Consider the following 25,758-nt stretch of genomic DNA (forward strand, 5'->3'; position numbering starts at 1 on the left):
TGCTGCCATTCTCCCCGAAATGTTCCAAAGCGCTTCAGAAAGCTTTGCTTTGGTATTTCCGAATCGGCTCAGCAATGCTGGGGCTGATTTGGAAATATTGAATCATTCTGACTGAATCAGGCCCGATTTGGGTCATAAACTTGAATCAGAAACCTGAAGTGCACACCTCTATTTATTAGTATTTTGTATAGTTTTAAATTCAGAAGTGAAATTAGGAATTAAGAGATTGTGTACTTGGCTTTGGTGGTGCTCCACCTTTTCTGCCTTTTTTTTCCTTTCAAGTATGATATTCCAGTAACAGAATGGGAAGAAAGATGTGCTCTTAAGGCTTTAACCATGGCAGCTGGTTTCCTTCTATGTGGCAGACTTGAGTATGTCATTATAGGCATGCCACATATGCAGCTTTACATTTTCCTTTTTTTTTTTGGTGGGGGGGATTGTTTTCACTACACTATAATATACATTATATAATCAGTATTATCTCTTGTTTGGAGAAAGCTGCAGTGGCAAATGTTAATTGGGTTTTTGACAGTTGTAAATGTGATGCTCTAAAACTTTTATTTAATCATTTCCAGTCTCATGAGATGTTTGATGAGTTGTATCCAGTAGAGCTTTTCCATGGATGAAAGATTTCTGTCTGTGAAGCATAACTTTCTCACCTTCTTTTCTCTCTCTGGGGGTATTTTGGGCTGCAGGGAGAGCTGAGAAAGTTCTGCAAAAACGCTCTGTTGGGTTCAACCCATAGTCCTGTCCTCTTATTTTTACTCACACAGTGATTTGGAGGTAGATCAGTAACTGCTGTGTAGTTCAGTGAATGATCTTGAGCCAGAGTAGGGATTTGAACCCAAGTTTTCCCCGCTATTATCCACCAACTCCGTGATACTCTCTCAGTGGCACAGGAGGCACATGGGGCTCTTTGACATTCCAGCTGTGGCTTTTCTAAGCACCATTCCCCAGTGTGGTGCCTGCTTCATGTTTCAGGAAACTTCCTAGTGGGACTTGTGGCTTGGCAAGTGGTAACAACCTTGAAACAGCCACCCCCCAGAGGAAAGGGTAAGTTGTGAGCTTCCCTGTGGTGCAGGCCTCATGCCAGGAATGGAAATAAATGTGGCTCTTTCGGTTGATGGTAGTTGTGAAAGTGGTTCTCTGCAAGCTACAAATTGAGTGCCACTGCAACTACTACACAAATACTTTGCAGAGGTCTATATTATCCATTGCTCATTGAAGAGAAGAATGCTTGCCCACCCTCTCAGTTCCAGAATAAGTAAAGCCATTAGATTCTGTTCTGTTTAAATACATCCTATTTCTTGTATTGCTGATCCTTGAGTTGGTGGGTCATAGCCAATCCTTACTTTGCATTATGTAGTCAGTCTTATTAAAAGGACCTGTGTAGATTTCATTTTCTAATGTTTACAATACAGTTTGAAGACATTGTATAGTGATTGCTAATGATATGTTTAGTGTGGACTTTTACTCCTTGCCCTACAATCTGTCTTTCCGTTTCATCCATTATTTTTTATTCTCCCTTGCCAAATGTTTTATATGTTAACTTTGTGGTTTTGTACGGGAGCCTGAGAAGAACTACAGAAGGACAATTCTTTTCTCATCTACAGAATTTTATTTTTGTACTGTAAAGAAAAAAAAAGTAGAATATGTCAAGTCTGTATGCGCTCAGACAGGAAAGAACTTTTTTTAAAAAATAGGAAATTAATTCATCCCATATCTCTCTAAATGAAATCTGTCTTTCTTTCCTTATCTACTATTAACAATTTTCTCCTCCACTGAAATTGTCATGTAATAGGAAGTGTTCCAAAATAGTTTCTTCTTAGATAAGATCAAAGCACAACCAAAATCTGTATTATTTTTAAAAATTCTAATTTAAGAGAGAAAATACAATTACAGGAAAAATATTAAAGAAGTTATCATGCTTCTCCCTTTTTGCAATAGGTCTCAGGTTAGCCTACAAAATAATTTTTGTACTCCTTTTCTGTTTCTGCCGAAATACCCCCTCCCCCCATTTTAATTGAATAATTCAGGTACTACAGTTGAACTGTTAATAGCTGACTCAAATTTGTTGTTTTCAGTAACTTTTCCTATTTTCTAATAAAACAAGTCACTATTACTCAGCTGTTTTGGTTGATGAGCCATGTGCTTTCCATTAAGGGGTAAAAAAATAGTTTTGCCCATATTAATAAGAAGTTAACTGGATCAATGGCTTTCCCTATGACTGTCAGACTATGGGTGACAGGTTATGGCAGATAGATCCCTGGATCACTTCAGCAAGACACATGTCCTTGGCTAAATGACATTTATTCAGGAAATCAGTCTTGTTACATATGCACAGGTCCATAGGAGTACATGAAGTTAAAGGCAGATGAGCACGGTAACTTCTCATTGAAAGGAGTAAGGCTTCAGGCTGTTACAGGACAATATACTCAACCAACCCCCCTCCCCCCTAAACCACAAGTAGAGAGGCAGTCTGGGAAACATTTCCAGAGTTCACACACTGGACAGACAAGATACTGAGCAATGCAACACTTCTGACACTCAAGGTCAGATTAAACAATATCAACGGAAAAGAACGTCCGCAGCTTTACTAGCTGCCGGCTATGCTGTGAGAGTGAGGAAACGAAAGTGGTTATTGAAAGCTAAGGAATGGACTTAACAGTTACAACATGAGATCAGTTCCAAGACTGAGGTGACTCAAGAGGACCAAAAGCTTAACACTGGCCTGGATGAGTGGCAGTGGACCACAAGCATGGGCCACCCTGGCATGGATGAATGGGTACAGTCAAACAAGACATGACAGAATAAAACATATACTTGACAGCAGACATATTGGCATGAATGAATGGGCACAGTCAGACATGACAATGACTACCTTGCTGGACAATGAGTAAATCTGTAAAGTGGATTTTCTTTGCTACCTCATCCATACACAAAATGACAGCTTATCAAACAAACTTTCTCTTGATTTTTAATTACAAAGTAAAATTCTTATCAGTGACAGTGGTAAAATATTTTTGTTTCATGTTATTGATCCCGTAAGTCTTCACCTATTCTTACATTCCTTATGAGCACATGCGCCAAGTTAAGCAGTTGGCTTATTAAGCTCAGTGTTATTTACTCTTGCAGCGGCTCTCCTGGGTCCTGGGTCAAAGTTTTTCATGTAACACATTATCCAGTCTTATAATTGAAGATTCCTGGGGCCTACTGTATGAAAACTACATGCTTTGCCACTGAGCCACAGTCCTTCCTTGGGAAGGATAATATTTTGTCAAGAGGGGCTCATACACTCATTGTTTAAAGAAGTATTTCTTTTTGTCGGTCCTGAATCTACTGCTCATCAGCTTCAATGGATACCCTTTAGTATTTTAGGAGGGGGAGAATGAGTTCTCTCTGCCCACTCTCTCTACCCCAAGTGCAATTTTATAAACCTCTAACATATTCCCCCTTAGGTGTCTCCTTCATACACTCAAAAGCCCCAGACTCTTCAGTACTTTGTTAAACTCGATTTTAAAAATAATAAATGGGTTTATACGTCATTGTTTTATCACACTTATATTCTATCCATCTTCAAAACTAGAGACTATCCCATTTTGTGCTCACAACTCTCTGATGTATATTATGCTGAACAATATTCACTGCCAGAATGTAGATTTCAACTTGGGTCTTCCCATTTAAAGGCTATCATTCTATCAACAAATAACATCCTGACCATATTTTTTGAAAAGAACTGAAATTCTTTTTTCTCCTAAGGGCCTGCTTACAGCTCATTACAGACTGTCCACCTGTTGTTCAAGAGGAACTGGATCTAATTCGTGCTCTTAGCTACCTTGAAGAATTTGGTGTGAAAATTTTGCCATTACAAGGTATGGTATGTTAGTTGTACACTATTTGTGTTGGGCTTTGAGGGAATGTTTTGAATACCAGCCTTGCGGTATTCACCAGTAGTTATGAAACTCAATCCTGGAGAAACTGAGCACTTTTAAATCCTGTTGAACTAAATGAAGGAAAATTATGGCTGTTCTTAACTTTCATTGAAATCAGCAGGGCTTAAAAGTGTTTAACTGTGGTTGAGGCAATGTTCTGATTTTTTACTCTTCTGCTGTACACAACGTATTTTTGGTTAATAGTAAAATCCATGTCGCACATTAGTGATGGAGTAGCTGAGTTATAAATTCTTATCAAGATTCACTAAAAGGCACCTATTCGGTGTTTCTAAGTATTTCTGTATCCTGCACCTGAATTTTATATTGGAGTTTGTATTTTGCCATTGTGTTGTTTGTAAAATGTATGGGTAAGCTAGATCTCCTTTAATTCTTGTGGTACAAAATTTGCCACTTTGGCTATACCAAACAGTTGAGATTTTATCATAACTTTCCCCCCCTTCAGCATATTGCAAATTAAATAACTTTAATATGAGCATTTTACATGTACAGTAAAAACGTTCTTATCCCTCACATGATTATCCACAATGCTCAGTTAACTGGCATTGCCCAGAGGGCAAGTTCCTCCCTCTGAACTCTTAATACCTTGGGCATGCATGTGTGCCCCACCCCCATCTCTCCAGACAACCAGCTTGATTCCCTTAGCTATGTCTGGCTGGATGACAGCTGATGCTGCCATATGACATCATCCTTGGGCGTCTCCTTCCCCCTCAGCCTTCCTCTAACTTTCAGGAGCCAGATTTTCTGTGGATTCTTTGGCAGTGGCCTGCTTGTTTGCCTACTGTATAGGGTAGCTCCGTGAATTGGGGAGAAGAGAAAGGGTCCTGCCAGACGTAGGGCCACTACCATGTCATTCCCAATGTAGTGGAGATTTGTCACTGTAAATTCCACTGTGTATCTGGCACACATGATTAACCGATTTTTTACCGTGCTGTTGTGTGATGTTTTTAACTTACGGTTTTAAATGTTATCTGATGTAATTTTAACTTTGCGTGCAAATTGTGATCTGCCCTGAGCCTGCTGGCGTGGGGAGGGCAGAATACAAATCTAATAAATTAAATTAAAATTAAATTAACCAGAAACCCCCATTTCCCATGTGTACTGGATAACAAAGCTTTTTGTAGTGCTTTACTGTAACTAAAAATGATAACCAAAGTATGCAACTCAGAGTTCAGTCCCATAAAAATAAACCTGCAGTTAAGAGTCAAAGACCTTTCACGCACAAAATAATCTTATGTTTTGCCATAAGGTACAGTAGTGTAAAAGTACCCATGCCTAGTATGGTATTCCATATTTTTTTCCAAATGGCAGTTCCTTCTCCCCTGCAAATCAAACAACACATAAAATTAACGGGACTTAAAAGCAGTTTGCATGTCCCCAGAAGAAAAAGTACATCAGAAACGAGGAATAAACATCAAATGCGGCATGCCCAGTAGAAGAATTGTGCAACTTAAAAAAGAAAGCAAGTGTACGTGCCATGTAGGTGGGGGCTATTTCAAGGCGCATCTGCACAATTAAATGCATAGAACAGGATTTAGTGCTGTTGTGTTCCCCCTACTCTCTAATTGCCCTTATGGTGACATCATTAAAATAACATTTTGTTCAGAATTTTGATGACATTTCCTTTAGTTTACAAAGTGCTTTGGAACTCTTCTTTTTTGTCCTTATAATGACCATCCGAGGCAGGTCATTGATCTTCACTTTATAGCTAAGAAGCAGATATATGGATTCCACCCCCACCCCCCCCGCAGTCCCATGTAAGTAAGAAGAACTCAGAAATTTTAACAGTAACCCACAAGCTGTGTTACATACACAATGTCTCTGGTATAATAATTCAGCTATATTTGGTGAAGCTAAACTGCTCTATAGTAATGCATCTAGAGCTTGGGCATATTTGACTTTTTAAAAAAAAATTTCCCCTACTTTTAGTACATGATAAAACTCTACTTTTGCATGTTAAATCATAAAAGTTTTACGATAACTAAAATTTTTTACAGGAACAATTGTTCATTCGCTGCCTGTGACGTTCTTGCTTACTACTTTGTTTTAATGGATTTGTGTTGCTAGCAACTGGATGAATAATATACTTTTTAAAACATACAATTAACAGTTTATAAAAACTTTCTAGGGTTTTGATACAACATGAAAGAATAAAACTTTGACTCCCATTCAGAATATGTAAAGAAAGGGAAATTCTCAAGTGTTACATGGTGAATCTGGTAGCTCTCGTGGTTTTTAAAGATACGGTCCTTAATCACTTATTCATGTATATAAATGTTATTTTTTTATTACACAGTTGCATGTCAATGCTCTAGTTTTACTACTTGTGCTATGTGGAGATTTCAACACCAGAATAGGACCTGGCTTTTCTGGGGTTTTGGCCCACATTAATAACCAGGCTTCCAAGCAAGGCTGGACTGGTCATCACAAGAAATCATTACAAAGAAGTAAGGACGACAGAAAGGGGGAAAAAATAACAACCCTGCAAACGAAGGGTAACCAAAGAAGTTGGAACAAAATAAAATAAAAAAATTAAAATTATTGAATATAAATAAAAAATATTAATTAGAAACACTGGTTTCTAAAAGTTAGATTAAAAACATCTTCAATATGGTTCTACATATAAGTACTAAAACCTTATATATATACGCATAATAAAATCAATAATATACAGGTATAATAATACATTTCTCTTAACCACTACACCAAAATGGCTCTACCCAAACCAAAGCAAGGGACACTGCTGAAACTTAATCTAACAGAAGCAGTGTCACTCACAGAAGCTGGGCAGAACCCAGGGGCAAGTATTGCCTTTGAACCTGTAGAGCCAACAAGAGCTAACTAATTTTCCCACGCACAACAACAGCAAGTTTCTCAAAAATGGCAAGGAGCAGCTACCTACTTTCTCTTGCCTTTAAACCGGCGTACAAGGCATCAACAACATGGGGGGAAAGCCCTGTCTCCCCTCCCTGGTAAGAAAAGTAAGCAAATAAATGATTAGCAACTAGAACTAACACCAAACGACTAGAACTAACAACAAAGTTCAAACAAAAAAAAAATCAGCAAAAGCCAAAGCATGCCCCTCTGCAACCACAAAAACAGTTTTTAAAAGGTAAAACTTAAAGACAAAACTCCCTCCCCCTTCTAACTCTATTCCTCCCAGACACCAGGTCAGCCCCCTACCCCAAAAGAAAGTTAAAACCAGTTAGTCTGTGACTCTCAAACCATGTAGAAATCCTCCACCTGCACAGGTCTTTTCCTGCAGTCAGCAGTGCTGCAGGCAGGCAGCAAATCCATTGGTAAATCCCAAAGGCAAAGGAGCAAAAGTTTTTATCCAAGGCCAGACCACACAAAATGGAGGTTGCTCTGAGCCAATCCTGGTTTTTTAAAAACCCCGTGTAGGCAGTTTGAAAAAAGTTCTCTCCTTCTCCGAGAATCCCATTTTCCAGACAAGAAGAGTTCTTGCACAGAGTGGACATTTGCTCCCCCTCCCTTCTTGGGGAAAACGTGGGAGACGCCCAGAAACCAGCCAGCCAAGAGGCTGAAGGTACATTTCTGGATTAACCTGGATTTAATTTGGCTTCTTGATCCTGATTCCCAAATTGGATCCAGGATTCCCTAACCTATCAAATCGCTCACCACTAATCTGGTACAGCTCAGGGTAATATGTTGATTACCTTAGTGAGGGCCAAATTCAGCAAGATGTAAATCCCCCCTCCTCAAAAATTGCATAAGTATGATATAGAAATGGTGCTGTTCTTTGTGATTTATGGGTTTTAATGTTTGTACAGATATTATATTATCTGTTTTAATGTTGATATTTATGATATTTTAATATTGTATTGTTTATTGTATCCTAGACTATTTATATTTAAGTACTGGTTATTTTACATCTTACATTGTAAACCACTTCGAGCATTAAACATGGTGGAAAGGCAGTGTAGAAGTCAAATAAATTGCCACATTGAAGAAAACTTGAGAATAGTCTACGGGCGGGATCCATTCCATGGGATCCAACCATTGTGTTGAATGCATATTACTTTGTTATACACGCATTGTGGGTTTTATTTTGAACCTGTAGTTGGTGTGCCCAGTTGACACAAAGATGACTCAGTCAGAAGTACTTTTGGTGTTGGGGGGACTTCTACATAACATAATGTATTTTCTCTCAACAGTGCGTCTGTGCTCTGATCGGCTCAGCCTTATCAAGGAATGCCTCTTGCAGCAGCCAGTCAACTACAAACAGTCTGCCAAGCTGTTGGGGCTTGCTAATTTGCTGAGGGTTGCAGGTAAATCTAAAAGTGACAAAAGATACCCTTGTTCTACGCTGAGGGTATTCAACTTGATCATTACTATGGGATTTATTCTAAGATGTTCTTAGGTTGTCATCAGAAAGACTTGACATAATTTATTGGTGTAATTAGTTGTGACTTGCTCTTCTATGTAAAAACAAATGTTTGTGTTTTAACTTCAGATTTTGAGCACTATCTGTCAAAAGTAGAATATACGTTAAAGTACATTTACCTTCTGCAGTAAGCTGTTAGTATTAAATCCCATTAAATCTTGTCCCCGTCACAAATGAAATAATGGCTTTTTGCTTTTTTTTTTTGCACAAACAGAACATTGCCTAAATCATATTCGTTCATTAAAATGCAGGTTTATTTACAGATGTTCTATGAAACTGTCATATACTATTAGTGAGCTGAAGACTGGAATATATAGAGCTTCTGATGCATGATCCAGTCCAAAATAATTTTTGTTGCCTAAGATAAATATTTGATTAAATTTACACCAGCAGAAATAAACGCAGTTATATTTTACGTCTGCTGTTTCCTACCCACCATTACTAGTGTAATAAAATGGCATCTTACTTTTCCCATAAAATAATAATTAGGACTGCAGTGTTCATTCAGATTTTCTTTGAAGTGTGACAGAAACAAATAATGTCATGACATTCCTTGTTATTTTGACAGGGGCCTTTTGTGCCTCTTGGAGTGAGAGGGAAGAGTTGTTCTGTTCTGGACTTATATGGGCTTATATATGTAACATACATGTATACGTTGCACGATTTTTCTCATGCTTCATTTAAACCTATCAATAGCAGTGGTTTGAAAAGCGGTAAAAGAGTCAAGATTACATTCCTTCCAAATGGATGATTGCAGCAGGGGCCTCTGGGATGACTTCCCATTGAACATTATCTGCTGTAATGGGCAAAGAGGAGTCCTTTGACTGCCTCTTGTCTTCCATACTCTTTTTAAATATTGAAGAGCCAAATTCTGCTTCCCCAACCCTTGAGATAACGTAGAAGAGATGAAGAAAGCATATATGGGTGCAGTATGTGTGGTACATTGCACGGGGGACATTCACGGGGGAAAAAAGATACAGACTTTCTGTTCTGTTTTTAGTTAACTTAAATATGTTATATTACAGAGACCCCCTTCCCTCAAAGGATTGCAAGGCTTTTATTTTTACCTCAGGGTGATTTTTGTATGTTTAACTCAGCCTTCCATCCTTCCAAGGTTGGTAAAATGAGTACCCAGTTTCCTGGGGGTAAAGTGTAGATGACTGGGGAAGGCAATGGCAAACCACCCCATAACAAAAAGTCTGCCAAGCAAACGTCGTGATGCGACGTCCCCCCATGGGTCAGTAATGACTCGGTGCTTGCACAGGGGACTATCTTTACCTTTAACAGTTCATATACAGTATATCTCAGGTTTACTATTTATATTGATGGAAAGCTTGGTTCATCGTTACGATCACAGTGCTGTCGGACATGGATACTGCACATGCACAGGCCTGCTGTGGAAGAAACGTCTAGAGTTCATAAAATTATTTGAGTGTACCTTGCCTTCCTCCCCTCCTTGATGGTTCAGAAAGTTGGTCATGGAGCAAAGAGGATGGGCTGAACAGGTTTGCCATCAAAAGGCTACAGATTAGTTCTGAGATCCCATTAGGAAAGAGCAGGAGGTGGCAAGAGGAAGCTATGCCTCTGCTCTGAAAATATATATGCTTGCTAGTAGCAGGCAGAACTGGTGCCTCTGGATTGAAGTGTGAGCTATTCTTGTGTTAGCCATAGAGTTATCACCTGGGTGCAGCAAGCCAATGTTTGCCTTTAGAGATAGGCCTAAAGCAGAAAGTTCTGATTTGTTGACAGCAGAGACCGTCTCACTGGAACCGATGGCTCCCAATCTCAGAACTGAGGCAACCCCAAGGAGCAAGGAAATATCTTTAGCCAGGCAGGTATACAGCCAAATGCCTTTCAGAAGAACCAGACTGAATTAGAAGGCTCTATCTGAACAAACCTCTGGAGCACACAGCCTGCCTGCCTGCTGCCTTGAGGGAGGAGTGCTGTAAATCAGGCTGGCTGTAGGCAAAATAGTTCACAAAGAGTGTTTTGCTCTACCAATCATGCCTTCCAGGTAGGGGTGTGCACCAGAAAAATATTCAGGTTTCCCACTTTGGGTTTACCCGAAGTGGGAAAAAGCTTCAGAAAACCTTGAAATCTGAAGCAGCATGCCACTTCGGATTCTGGTTTCTAAGTCGCTTTGGTATGCTCTGGAAAGATTCAGAGCATACTGAAGTAACAGGGAAGGAGGGGGAGGCCCACCTCCACCCTTAAACCCCATCCCCCTACCCCCACCCCACTTACTTGGCCAGGTGGAAGGCTGGAGCCACCACCACACTGGCCAGCTGGCCAGGAGAGAGGGCTTTCCCTACCGCTGCCGCCACAGCCATGGCTGCTAGTGGGCTGGAACTCACAGGCAAGTTCCACGACTGTGAATGGGCTGGCTTTCTGTGCTCCACTCCACTACCTTCCCTTCCTAGCCTTTATCTTTCCTTCCTCCTCTGCTCCTCCCACCCCTCCACCCAGGTGTTAGGTATTTTCAGAACATTTCCCCCAAACAATCCAATGAAATATCAGACTGGGTGAAAAATGAGCACCTGGCAAACCTAGTTCTAGAAGCTCTGATTGGCTGGCCAGTCTTTGGGTGTTGCTTCAGGAAAGATTACCTGGGATTGGATCACAGGTGGAACTTTGGGGTTGACGCTAGGGGTATGCACTTTGGGTTTCCGAATCGGATATTTTACCTGAATTGGTCCCGATTTGTAAAGATTTGGGATTTCTGAATCAGTCCCAGCATTGCTTGGCCGATTAGGAAATCCTGAAGCAATGCTTTCCAAAGCGACTTGTATCGCTTCGGGAAGTTTCAGGCATACCACTTCTTTAGCTGTTAGCATTTGCAAACAGCAAGAATAGTGTCAAACTTTCCTCCCTGCTGCTGTTTTCACCAGATGGGAGGGGGACAGAGGGGGATCTCTCATCCCCCTCCCATCTGGTGCGGGGGAGGAGGAGATTCCCTCATCCCCATCCCATTGGGTGAAATCAGCAGTGGGGAGGGAAGTAAAATCTCCTACACTTTTCTTGCCACTTGCCATCTCCCCTGTCTCCCCTACACTGAGTGAAGAGGAGTCAGCGGCAGCCGGGCAAGTTTAAACTTGCCGCGCCGCCATTTATTCATCCAATGCTGGTGAGATGGGGAGATTTCCCCTGTCTCCTCGGCACCAGGTGAAGAGAAGGCAGCAGCAACGGGGCAGGTTTAAACTTGCCGCACTGCTGCTCATTCACTTGATGCTGGCGAGATGGTGGAACTCCCCCATCTCCTCTGCATCGGGTAAAGACTGGGAGGCAGTGGCAGCGCGGTAAATTTGAACTTGCCACGCCGACGCTCACTGAACCAATGCCGGGGAAAAGGGGGAATCCCCCCTTCTCCTCAGCATCGGGTAAAGAGGAGGCAGTGGCAGCGGTGAAGCTTTAATGTACTACAAATCTTTATGAAGCATATCGAAGTGGGTTGATAAGCAATTTCTGAAGCAGCTTGCCTCTGCAGCCCCTCAGAGGCCTGATGCAGGTACACCTGCAGGCCCCTCAGTGTGCCTGCACCAGGATGAAAGGTGAGTTGTCACAACATGGCTTGCCTTTTATTTGTTTGAGGTACGGTTAAGAGAGGTTCAATACTTCTTTCCCCATTTTCTTGATCTTGGTTAATCCTTCTCCAGTTCTTATATCGACATCTTCATGTGGTGTTATCTGACTAACCATTTAAATGCTCACTGCACAACTAACCTCTTATCTCAGTTCCATTAAACTGCTAAACTTACAGAAGTTCAGTAGAGGAATCATTCAAGCTATGAGTTTCAAGACATACCAGAGAGCATTCAGATAAATGGGAGAAGCATTGAGAAAAACATATAGGAAATAGTGAGACTGCAGCTGGATAATGCCAGCATTAGTAGTAATTGAGGTCTTTCAAAACATGCTATGAGAAAGAAATACCAGGATTCTGTTGCTTCAAAAGGTTTTTTTTCTTTTCCTTTTTGGAAATTTACCTTGAAAGCCACTCAAGCTCAATTAAGAAAAAGCAATTTCTCCCACATCCAAATATGCCTACATTCTTTTTCGTCAAATTGCTCTTGATTTACTGCTTTAGTAGGTAACTTAGGAACCATGCAAAAAAAACCTCCTTAGATTATCTGCTCTGTGTTTCAATTCCTTTTACAGCAGCAGAGAAACTTCTAACTCAACCTGGTTTTAAATGACTCATGAAAGGTTCAGACCCTGCTTACATGGTCACTGCAGGAATTTTGCTTTAGAATTATTTTGCTTTAGAATTATTATTTCTCCATAGGGAATAATGGAGAATGGTGGGAGGCACCTTCTTTGGGGGCCCATAAAATTGGCCCCCGTGGCCCAATATTTCTGAAACTTGGTGAGTCTTTAGTAGAGATGGGCACAAACTGAAATATGAACCAAAGTTTGACATGAAGCAGGCTGGTTCGTGGTTCATCAGAGCCCATTTCTGGTTTGTTTGGTTCATTTTTTGGTTCATCACTGCAGACAGGCTGGCACCGATCAATTAGTTTCCTAGGCAACAGGGGATGGACTTCCTGCAGACCTTCCGCTGACCCGGAAGTGGCCTTTTGCTGATCCAGAAGTGATGGTTTGCTGACCTGGATGTGACATTTTCACAAACCAAATGTACCGATTTGTGAACCAGGGCTGGTTTGTGGAAGTTCATGGTTCGTGAAATGTGATGAACCACAAACTGCACAGTTCATTTTTTTTCTGGTTTATGCCCATCTCTAGTCTTTAGAGAACAGTCAGGGGTAGGTTCCCACCAAGTTTGGTGATGTTTGGTTGAAAAATGACTCCTCCAGGTCACCGGATAGTTCTCAGAGTGATTTTCCCCTGGAAAACAGTGGCCGAATTTTACTGGGTTTTTTTGTTTCGTTTGAAAATTCTGTAAAAATTCAAGGTACCTGATGTTTTATTCGGAATACTTGGATTTTTCTGAATCAGGCATAATTTGGAATTTTAATCCGAATTCCAAACCAAACTGCACACCCTAGAAGGAAATCTATAAACTGGTATCTCTTCACTGTTCACATTGTATAGAATAATATACGTTAGTACAAGTTGCAAGGAATAGATTCTTACCAAACTCTGAGATCTTCTGATCTGTTTGAGGGTTTCCATGCCAGCCCATCTTACTGATGTGACTTCAAAGTTCTTTGACTAACTACTCCAAACAGTAAGTATAATTGCCGTACCCATAAACTAGGAGGGGGAGGAACAGTAAGACCAGTGGAGTCCATTTGTTCTCAAGCCTTGTCTTTCCTATGCGAGGCCGTGTGGGGCATGTTGAGATTCCAGAGTGCTAAATTCCTCAATGGCCCCACAGCTCCAGTACTTCAGTTCATGGACCTAGGCTGTGCTTAGCTCAGGGATGCTAAGTACTGGGTACCCCGAAGCCCATGTTGGAGATAGGGTTGCCGAGTACTTTGCAATTATCTGTGTATAATAGATCTGAGTCCAGTTTGATTGGCTGAAAAAATGTCCGTTTCCCCCCCGATCCTTCTTGGCGTATATAGTATCTAATTTGAATGTGCACTAGAGGGGGACAGGAACCGAAATACGAACTGAGGTTTGTCACAAACTAGGCGGGTTTGTGGTTCGCAAACCGGCAATTCATCAGAGCCCATTTCTGACGAACTGCAACGAACTTTAGGCCAGTTTATTGGTGCGTTTTCCGATTCGTCACTGCAGACAGCCTGACACCAATCAATAAATTCTCTAGGCAATGGGGGAGGGGTTGAACTTCTACAGACCTTCTGCAGCCCTAGGAACACCAATGTCAGTTCTCCAAAGATTGATAGGCAACTCTGACTGCCAGCTATTCCTCCCAGACGTGGGATGGTATCCCATGATGCACCTTCTCTTTGTGCATGCTCAAACCTTCCTCTGCAGCTTTTCTGAGGGAGACTTGTTTACTCACTTGGATGTATCGGGGGGGGAGAACCGCTGGGTTTCCTCGGGGGGGGCTAAAAATGGGTTCCACACCTCTGCTGAGATCTTGCAACTTGGCCTGCCATGAAGGGGGGCATCTATGCAGAGAAGGGATGGGCAATCCCCACTTTGGGAGCCATGGCAGCATTTCTTTCTGTCAGCCTGAATCAACTCTTTCCTGCCTGTTTGTATCCAGCCACCTCCAATCGCCATTATTCCCTGTGGGGAAAACTATGAGGTCTATCAAGGGGGGTGGGGGTGGCATTTTGCACAATATATCTACAAAATGTTCAGGGGACCTACTGCTAACTGTCCTCTAAGGACACCCCAAGTTTCAGAGAGATTGGACCTTGGGGGAACCATTTCATGTCCCCCCAAATAAGGTGCCATCAGCCACCCCATCTTTTTCCTATTGTGGAGAAACACTGACAGCAACTGGAGAAATCCATAGATCATACTTTTTCTGTGGTCCAAACCTAAAACTTGAGGGGGTCTTTAGGGGACAATTAGGACTAGCTCCCCTGCAAATTTGGTGGATTTTGGACCTTGGGGACCCATTCTGCTCTATGAGAGCAGGAGTATAACTTTTCTGGGGGCTGTCTGACTCAGACATCCAAAATGCAATATTTGCCAAACTTGGACAGCGGCTGGAGGAGAGCCTCCTGAAGAGTCTCTTTGAGTTTGGCATCTCTGACTGTGAAGGGGGCTGTTCTAGGGCCTCAGGAAGTGACAAACCACAAACTGGTTCACAAACTGGGGCAAGTTCATGAAAATTCATGGTTTGGGGTTCATGAAATGTGATGAACCATGAACCACAGGGTTCAGACAGTGGCTGGAGGAGAGCCTCCTGAAAAGTCCCTGCGAGTTTGGCATCTCTGACTGGGAAGGGGGTCATTCTAAGGCCTCGGGAAGTAATGAACCACGAACCAGTTCATGAACTGGGGCAAGTTTGTGAAAATTCTTGGTTTGGGGTCCGTGAAATGTGATGAACCGTGAACCAGATGTTTCATGGGCCCATCTCTAATGTGCACACATTGACAAATCACTCAGCAATTACATCTGCATTGGCTGCTACATATGTAGAGCATCAAACTTGTGACAATTCTATACAGCAACCTTATATATTCCTTACTTCTTGTGTTTTAAAGAAATATTCTTTCTGCCTTTCCACTGTTTTTGGCTTACAAAATCCACACACAAAAATACAACAAATAGGCAATACTCACACATTGAAGCTGGTGGACAGATATTTAATTGTCCTGTTAAGGCGATCTTGCTACCACTTCTCTGATTGTTGTTCCTCTTTCCAATATGGCATTCACAGTTAAAAATACCACCCTCTGTAAAGAGGCTGCCAAGATACAAACAGATGTGTCTATGTTTTATCCTTGGTTCTTCTGCTTTACAGCTAGATGTTTTCACAGTCTCTTTGAGAGTGGGGCTGCTGCTTCAGTGTAGGCATGTTGGAAGGGTGCCTGGCAATTTCCTCCTCTTTCACTGATGGCCTCAGTTATCCTTATGATGCAGGCAGGAAGGGAGAGCTGAGAGAGAGTGACTTTTGTAATGCTACCTAGTAAGATTGTTACAGAAGTGAGATTCAAACTGAATGATTTCTAAATTTGTAGCTTTATCTCTTAGTCACTGCAACCAGGTGCGGAGAATTGTCATTGGGCTTAGTGGATCTCAGTTCCTCCTTTTGCCTTTAGGCAACCCCATGATAGGGGAAATGAGAGTTCACAGATCTCCCCTATCCCCAGCCATCCTCCCTGTCTGCCTGATGTAAGTTACTCATACTTGGGAAACTGCTTGCAAGTTACAGTAGAATAGAGCGCATACCGTGTTCTGTGCTGTTCATCATGCTGATATAATCATGTGCTGGATGATAATAAGATTAAAAACAACAGATGGTTAGCTGAATAAATTGTCAAGAAAATGCATTATTTTTAGCTGAACCCCAGTGGTTTGTTAATATAATAAACACACATAGTAAGTGCTACTTGCATTTTGCAAGCATTTATATGTCAGTGGCTGCCCCTGGAAACCTTGCAGCCCGCTCTCTGTGCCTTGGCTTGCTGTCTGCTAATATTCTGACCACTTCCAGATAAAATTTAAGTTTTGAGGAAGGGGGAGATTTGGAGGGGCAAAATTCCTGTTGAAAGACAAGCAATCCCTAACAACCTTCCCTTCTTATAAATAGGCATCTTTCTTTACATGCTGAACAATGCCCAGCAGGGTCTCTTTTCCTCCCTTAGCAGGCACTGTGGAGTGCCTCCATTAGAGTGGCAACTGCCTCTTCAAATGATGTAGTCTGTAGTGCAATCACCATTCCTCTCCCGCTCTTCACAAGCTCTCGCTAGGAGAAGATGTGAGATGTGGGTTCTTGCTGTGCATTGCCTCATTTAAAGCTGCCAGAGTGGAACTGAAAAATGGAGGTATCTAGTTGTGGCACTGTTCACGTCTGCCCAAAAAGGACCCCCAATATAGCCCCTGCATGTTGGCTCTAGTAAGTTAGAAAGCTTTATTTGGTCCAATCTTAGCTGCTTTGTGCGTGTGCGTGTACAGGAATCAGAAAGCCCCAAGCTTCTTGATGGATTCAAATTATATCAATTCTCTGTAGGCTATACTATCCCATTAAACATCCTACTCGTAACTGATGAGATAAACTGAGCAAACAGCAGGCATCGAAGATTACCTTGAAGTTTTGGGGTCAGGCTGTTGAAGAAGTTAATATTGAACACGTCTTGAGTAACAAGATTTTTTTTTTAATATATATTTATTTTATTTTATATATAAAGAAGTACAAGAACAGTCAACACTATACATAGATATACATAGAAACCAAATAGTTAACATCTAACTAGGCAATCTGAATGATTATATATACAAAGATATGTCACCAACACCATAGAGATTTATGCAGTTTGATTGAGGATGTTCTTACAAGCTAAGTAGAACATCAAAACAGTCTTTAGATTTAACAAGATTTTTGAAGTATCATTCTGGGCACGTCACTAAAAATCCAGTTCAGAAACTAGCCATTATCACAGATGCATTTTTATTAACACCTTTCAATCAACTTGAGGGACACCACTTGAGCAAGGTGCAAAAGACAAAGCTCACATAGTGATTGAATGGTAGTTTCCACCTGGCCAAAATAGAGTGGCTTTTGTTACACATTCAATTAACTCAGTTCAGTTTGGCTTAAAAATAAGGGGATTCTAAGGGATTTTTTTTCAATTGACTTCTGGTTCCAGAGTTAGTTGACATTTGGACCAATGTGTCCAAATGTGTTCTGCAGCCATGACGGTCTCTAAAATACATGCAGGTTGATTAGGTGATATTTTTTATCACTTTGTGTAGAATCGAGCCTCCACTGATGGTTTACAGGGGGTTAGATGTAGAACTTATACAGTATGTAGCCATTCTACCTACTATTATCCTTCTCATCTCTGACTTGAAGTATGACTCGGTAGTGTTAAATACACTTACATTATCTGTATGTCTAGACTTGTAAAGAGAGGTATATGTACACCCAGGGCTTTTTTCTGGGAAAAGAGGTGGTGGAACTCTCATATCACATGTGCATGCGCAAAGCGCGTGTGCGCTCCCAGAAATGCATGATGACATCACTCCTGGAAGTGACACCACTTCCCGGACCCCAGCACAATGCATTACAACAAGATAAATGTTAGTAAGCTTGGGAAATTACACTATTATGAGAAAGGGTTTTTTTCCTTTCTGTATCCTCTACAAAAAGTGAAATCTTCCATTCCCTTTCCCAAACATTTCATTTCTTTGGAATCATATTTTAAAATATGCAAGAATGAGGGGGCCTCTAAAAATCCCAAACCCATCTGACAAAGCTAAATTCTAACAGATTCCCTCTGCCAGCATAGAAAAAAAAATCTTAAAACTCTTTCTCAAAATTCCACAGTCTGAAATTCCTAATCTAATGAATATTGAATTTTCAAATTTTCAGAGAGGGTTTTGCTTTACTGGAGCAATTCAAAATTAGATACTCAACTTTAGCTGCATTATACTTAGTTTAAAATGGCTTTTTTTGTTGCCTGCCAACTCTACCTTACCAATGGCTAAGCTGTTGTGACATTGTGAAATGCTCATAAATATTCCAGTGTCCCAGACAAATAATATTCATAAAAACTTCCATAACACCCATATGTCCACTGCAATTTCAGTGATGTTAATCAGCTGAGGGTTGGGAGAACCATTTGAGTTACAGCTATTAAGACATAAGAACACCTGTATGCTGATGAATATATTGATGAAAGCCTTCTGTGACTTGGACATAGCTATCCATTCCTAGCATAAAACTGGAATAACCGTAACTGATATTTTAACTAATACAAATAACCATAGCTGATACATTTAACTAACACAGAACCAATCTGCTTTCAAAAGCTGTGGGAACCATAACAATGTCAACTTCAGTCAACAAAAGAATGAAAGCAACACAGAGACACAGCCTCACCCACCCCATGAAAAGAAAGCAGAATGAACTCAAAGCAGCACACATATACACACAGCCCCACCCACCCACCCACTCCCCCAATGAAAATAAAACAGAATGAACTCAAAGCAGCACACACATACACAGAAACCCCTGAATGAAATGGAAAGCAGAATGAACTCAAAGCACCTAAGCCTCCTCTGCAAAGCCAACCCCAGCAGCCATGCTTGCACTCTCTCTCTCCCTCTCTCACTCACGAATGAAAAAAGCAGAATGAACTCAAAGCAGTTAAAGCCTCATCTGCAAAGCCGACCCCAGTAGCTGTGCTTGCGCACTCTCTCTCTCTCTCCCTCTCACTCACTCACAAATCAAAAAAGCAGAATGAACTCAAAGCAGCTAAGCGTGTTCTGCAGAGCCTGCAGGGCCAAAGGAGGAAGGAATCACGTGGGCAGATTCTAGAGCTTCTGGAACGGTGTTCCAGAGCTTCCCCCCTCAAAAACAGCCTTGTGTACACCATGTTGTACACATAGTTAGATTCCGCTTTTTCAAGAGCCTCATTAACCTATTTTGAGATTTCTAAAGTATGCACTATTTCACTATCAGAGGCATGTGTGTATGTTTTCTGGTATTCCTCTCATTTAAGAACACTTCCATCAGTGATTAAGTCACTGTCTTCTTTGTTATTTTATTCATCAGGAGCTGTTTTGAAAACTCAGAAGTATGTCTTTTAATCTTTTACAGGTGATGACCAGTTTGAGAGAAAAGGAAAAGTTTTGATCCTTTTAGTGGAACAAGCTCTACAATTTCAGGATTACAAAGCAGCAACTATGCATTGTCAGGAGCTTATAGCTTCAGGTAAAATACACACTATTACAAAAAAAAAATCTTGTGAGGTTTCTGCCACAGTATAAAATGGCAACTGTTACATACCCCATTTCTTGAACTGTCAGTAGAAAATAGAACCTAGAATTCTTGGTGAGCTTTCTCTGATGTTGTAGGGCTCTGATCTTACCTGGCAAATTCATGCATCAGCCAAGACTCTTTAGAGTCATTCAACCAGAAATCATAATAGGCAGAAGGACGGGGCGGGGGACTAAACATTTGAATGAAACTTAGGGATATTTCTGTTTGTTTATGAAATATCTGCGCCACCTCTCTGGAGGACCTGCTTGAAGTGGCTTACAAAGTAAGACAAAATAAAAACATGATAAAAGTGGTAATAATTAATAAATTATTAAGAACCTAGCAAGAGCTTAAGACAATATAAAACGAGTCTCCTGAAATAGTTCTCAGGCTATAAAAACCATGTCAAGAGTTGTACCTCTTAATTAAAAGCATGGATAAAAAGACATGCCTAAAAGAGGAGCAGGGGAGGCACCAAGAGAGCCTCAAGGGAGAGGGTGTTCTACAGGCAAGATGCCACCACTGAAAAGCCCTGCCTTTTGTTACCACCCACCTTACTTTTAAGTCTGCAAGCCCAGAAAACAAGACTTGGGAGGAAGGTTGTGACTGTTGGGCTGAACAGTATGAGAGGAGGTGGTTCTTTAAATACCCTTACCTCAAGCCATTTTAGAACCTTCAAGGTAAGAGCCAGCTTATAGATTGGATTTTCAAATATACCACTAGGGTACAGTATCACAGTGTAACTGTTACAGAGGGCTCAGGCTTCGAGAACCATATTTGTAGTTCATTTCTATTGATCTTTGTTTTTGTAAAAGGAGCACGACAAAAATGTTATCACTTCTCAAATTACAACTCCTTTGTTTGTTGCAGTTTCATTTTTGTAACCTTTATTTTTATGTCAGGGTATTCTGAAAGTTGGGAAGTTTGCAGCCAGTTAGGACAATCGGAAGGCTACCAAGACATGGCTGTTCGGCAAGAGCTCGTAGCCTATGCTCTGACACATTGTCCCCCAAGTGCTATAAAATCACTTCTGGCAGCAAGCAGTGCGCTACGAACTGAGGTATGCCATAATTTTCCAAGGGTTTGTTTATAATAAAAACTGTTTTTTAAAAAGAACTTGACTGTTCTGTTACCGAAAATTCAGGTTTTTTTATTGTCCTGGATTTTTTTTCCAAAAAATACTTGAATGGGGCTGAACCGTATGTATGTATGTATGTATGTATGTATGTATGTATGTATGTATGTATGTATGTATGTATGTGATTGACCCCCCCCCCCCCGGGGGGGGTGCTTGGCAGCTGCCAACTATGATTTTTGTTACTTCTCATCAGAGTCGTAGATGCAAATACTCCAAGGGAGTTTTTCCTACGCCCTGAAAGGAAGTGAAAAATAAAAATATGATGAGTTTGAAACTGTGTCCTGGCAGAAGGCTGTTACTCAGAGTCAGTTGTCATTATCACTTTGTTCTATATAGCCTGTGCAAAAGAGGCATACCATCTGTGATGAAATATTTTACACCTCAAATGATAGCAAGATTTATCATAATTGGGTTTTTACTGTACACAGGTTCAGAGTTTGCAAAGTGCCTTTCTCTAGGTGATGGGGGTCTGCAGGGCAGGGTTTTTTTGCTTCTTTTTTGTGTTTGGTCTTATTGTTTTATTATATAAATATTTTTTTTACTTTATTTACATATTTGATTACTAGTGACTGCCTCAAGAGCAATACCTGAGAGTATTTTAAAAAAAGGGTACGGACATTTTAAATACCATGTTCCTCGTTCCCCAAGAGGCCTCTGTCCGAATATGTGCAATCATGATGAACTGAAGGCTTTCCACATTCATCACAACCAAAAGTTAACAGAAAAATTTCATGTCTGAAAAACCTTTCAAAACTGATTTTTTTAAATACTATGAAATACCTATTCAGTGGCTTGGTTTAGACATCATTTGAAACTAAGATTGAATTAATCTAACTGTGATTGTCCAAATATGGGTGGTGTCACTACAATTAGTCATGATGCATCAATCAAACCAGGATGGGAAGCCATAGTTTGAGTCTACAATATGGCTTTGCACTAAGGTGTGAAAGCAAACATCTAGGTAGAGCAGCTGATTCCATGGGACCACAGCTCAAAATGACATCACCCAAGTTTTATCAACCTCATTCCTTGATTGGAAAGAACACTGAATCCGACAACAGCAAGGAGATTCATTATTGGCTGACAACTTCTATCTAGAGGCCATCTGAACAGGAGTATGAAAAGAACTGAAAAATCTTTGACTTCCGCACAGTTTACTTGCCAGAATGAATACGGTCTTACGTCTAGGGAGTGGGACTCTTTGATCTATTGGATGGTGCTTTCCTCATTGCCTCCTGTAACAGGTCAATCAACAGGTTTTCATCACAAATTGTTTTAAGATAAGTGTACAGGCCACCACTGATCCTATTGTAACAGAGTTTAAGTATATAGACATGTACCACCTCCCAACAACTGATGTTCTCTTCTTTATTTTTCCTTCCCCATTCTCACATATTAAGGCCAGTGGTCCTCTAACTTCTCTCCCAAACAAAGCTCTGGGATACTTCATTCATTCGTTTGAGTATTTTTATCCCACTTTTCTCTTGCAAAGCAAGACTCAAAGTGGCTTACGAAAACAACCCCTCACCCCAATATTTCACAATAAAATAGAAACAAGAGCCAGGAGATGGGGCTGAGCAGCTGAAAGAATTCAGTTCCTGATGGAACAGCCCCCCTGCCCCTGGCAAGCAACAGTGTAGACAGCTGTAGCAGCTCCTTTTCAGGCCTGAGCAGTCAAGGAGCTTGACTTGGCCCACTAATTTTTGTCATTTTGTTTGGTCCTAATAAACGATCTTTAACAGTAAATTTTTGTGATGAAGAACACAGCTGTCTACCATTTTTGGAGTGTTCTGTTTATAAAACTTAGTTGCTTGCTTTCAATGAGAATTAAGTGTATGCTCCTGTACAGATCCATCATAAATAATATTAATAATAATATTCTATTTATATACCACCCTTCAGGACAACTTAACACCCACTCCGAGTGGTTTACAAAATATGTTATTATTATCCCCACAACAATCACCCTGTGCGGTGGGTGGGGCTGAGAGAGCTCCTAGAAGCTGTGACTGACCCAAGGTCACCCAGCTGGCTTCAAGTGGAGGAGTGGGGAATCAATTCTTACTGGTGTTTGACTAGTTCTTTTTTTTAACACTTTGTAAGGATGTCATACTTGCCTTTTACCATCAAGAATTGTAATGTGCAAATTCCCAAGTATGTGCATGTGTCTTTTTAAAATATATATATTTTTAGACTTATTTTTGTAGGGGTTGGATGGGCGCTGGGCCCATCACCTGTTTAGCACAATTCTTTATACAAATTTCTTTTGATAAGCAGGTAGATTAGATTGTGATTCTTTCCTGAGTGGAGATTGCAGCAAAAAACAAATTTCAATTATGTAATCCACTTGTGGTAGGACTAGCTGGCTGGCTAGAAATACTGTACAGAAGGTAAGGGCTCTTCTATTTTATAGACTACACAGATATAACAGATATATCATTATTTTTTCCTTAGATTCTTTATCATGCAGTCAACAACCAGATGCACCCTTCAGAAAAAGGAGAGAGCATACATACCTCCAGGCCTCTGCTTGCAAGCAAAACAGAGTCTCCTTTAGAGGTAAGTTTGTAGAAAAAAATCCAATTATGTTTGGCTTTTAAAACAACTCCTAGAAATGAGGTTAGAGGTTCTAATTATTTTGATTTTTAATTATTTTTAATTATTTTTTAATTATTTTGATTTTCTTTCTTTCTCATTGATACCTAAGAAGGTTTACATAATGCAAGTGAACACAATACAACCGACAACTAGGACATTCACTCAGCAAAGCACAATATGACACAGTAGTTATCTGTTCAATGAACAGATACAATAGAGTGTGGTAGCAGAAAATTTGGAAACAAGCATAAACCTGAAACACAGAGGTGAAACCTTTCTGAAAGTGTAACTAAATAAAATGACATCTTTAACAATGTGGAAACTACACAACAAGAGCATATCTACATCAGCAGAAACCCAATAGCATAGTCAACAGTCCCAGTCCTTTACCAAGACATCATTCCAAGCTGTTTTTTAAGACACAACCCTATAATCTGAGTGGAAAACCCACCTGAATGATTCAATTTTGTATAGTTTTCAGAAAGCTATGAAAGTGGGAGCTTTCCTGACCTCAAGCAGGCCATTCCATAAGATGGGGGCTACCATAGAGAAAGCATGTGTATGGGCAGCTGTTGATTTTGCCCAACTGCGGAGTGGCATCTGCAGAAGGCCCTATTGAACTTGTCATGCTGGAACATAGGGGAAAAAGTGGTTACACAGATATGAGGGGCCAAGGCCATGAAGGTCTTTGAATACGATAGTCATGACCTTGAATTGAACCCAGTGACTGATGGGTAGCCAATGCAGTGAATGTAAAATGGAAGCGATATTCATGCTGCTTCTAGGTCCTGAAAGTCAATGAGCTGTAGCTTTCTTCACCACCTGGAGTCTCCAAGTTGACTTTGAAGGGGGACCTATGTAGACTGCATTACAGTAGTCTAGTCTCAATGTTACTGTGACATGAATCCAGGTAGCCACATCAGCTGTGTCAAGGTTACGGGGCCATCTTCCAGGCGAGTCTGAGTTGGAAGAAGGCCTTTTTTGGCAGCAGCATTTACTTGCTTCTCTAGGTGGATCCAGTATAGCTCCTGGGCTCTTAACTGAGTCAGCTGAACCTGACCAAACGTTGGAAGCACAATGTCCTTCAAGATCAGACTGCTGGTCCCTCTAGTCCAGCGTTCCGTTTCCTATGGCAGCCAATCAGCTGTCTCGGAAGGCCCCTAATTGGGATTCCTTCTGCCTTCTAGAGATTATCATGGAGGCTTCATTTAGTTATTATTTACCTGTCCTCCATGAAACTGCCTAATCCTCTTTTAAAAGCAGTCTAAGCTAGTGTACGTCGTTACATTCTGGGGTAGCAAGTTCCACAGTTTATATGAAAGTAGTATTTATTTTTCATCTGTCCTGAACTTCACCCATTAACCTAATTAGGTAACCCCAAGTTCTAATGTCTTTGAAAGAAGAAAAGTTTTCCTTAAATTTTCTACCCCGTGCATAGCGTTGAAACTCCTCCCCCCTTCTGCCCTCCAGTCTTTTTTCTCTAAATGGAAAACCTTCCTTACATGAAGATTAGGGGTGTGCACCTGGAAAATATTCAGTTTTCCCGCTTCGGGTTTACCCGAAGCAGGAAAAAGATTCAGAATAAGCCACTTCAGGTTCAGGTTATCGGAATCACTTCAGTATGCTTCGGAATGGATTATTCTGATTTGAGTCCAGTGGTATCTTAAAAACCAATATGATTGTCAGAGTATAAGCTTTTGAGTCAAAGCTCCCTTCATCAGATACTTTGTCAAATCTTGCGGTTCTACTGTAGACAAACATGACTACCTGCTTGAAACTGGATCATTCTGGTTTTCCTTTTCTGAACTTATTCAAGTTGTGCAGTGGCCTATCCAGTGTCCAGAACTATGTACAGTATTTCAGATGTAAGTAAATGTAAAGGCTGGGGGGGATTCCACCTTCCCGCGTATATGCTAATGGGGGGTCTGTACTGATGGTGACTGATGGAGGAAAAAGATTTTGGCATCATGGTAGATAGCTCCATGAAAACATCTGAGAGCGCAAAAGCAGTAAACTTGCAGCTAAAATGGAAAACGATTGAAAATAAAACAACCTATTTTGGAAAGCCATCGTATAGGTCTAGGGCAAGATTCAAGTCCAGTAGCACCTTAAAGAGCAACAAGATCTCCATGATATAAGCTTTTGAGAGTCAAAGCTGCCTTTGTCAGATCTTCTTGTATCTTGCAGATGGAGCTTTGACTCTCAACAGGAAATCTTGTTGATCTTTAAGGTGCTGCTGGACATGAGACTTGCTATTCTACTGCAATCCAACATGGCTACCTACGTGAAACTTGTATAAGTCTGTGATGCAGCTGCATTTGGAATACTGGGGACAGTTCTGGTTGTTCCCTATCAA

General features: G+C 40.8%; 1 protein-coding gene across 1 annotated transcript in view; it reads left to right on the plus strand.

Annotated features, from left to right (window-relative positions):
- NBAS (NBAS subunit of NRZ tethering complex) overlaps positions 1 to 25,758 on the plus strand; it is a 235,639-nt gene that overhangs the window by 103,070 nt on the left and 106,811 nt on the right. The window contains exons 31-35 of the mRNA XM_054979414.1: positions 3,760 to 3,872; positions 8,126 to 8,239; positions 19,505 to 19,618; positions 20,569 to 20,726; positions 23,259 to 23,363. Coding sequence (XP_054835389.1) covers positions 3,760 to 3,872; positions 8,126 to 8,239; positions 19,505 to 19,618; positions 20,569 to 20,726; positions 23,259 to 23,363 — 604 coding nt within the window. The remainder of the gene's footprint in view (positions 1 to 3,759; positions 3,873 to 8,125; positions 8,240 to 19,504; positions 19,619 to 20,568; positions 20,727 to 23,258; positions 23,364 to 25,758) is intronic.

This window comes from Eublepharis macularius, chromosome 1, assembly GCF_028583425.1.
Source record: "Eublepharis macularius isolate TG4126 chromosome 1, MPM_Emac_v1.0, whole genome shotgun sequence".
In the NCBI taxonomy this organism is placed as follows: Eukaryota; Metazoa; Chordata; class Lepidosauria; order Squamata; family Eublepharidae; genus Eublepharis; species Eublepharis macularius.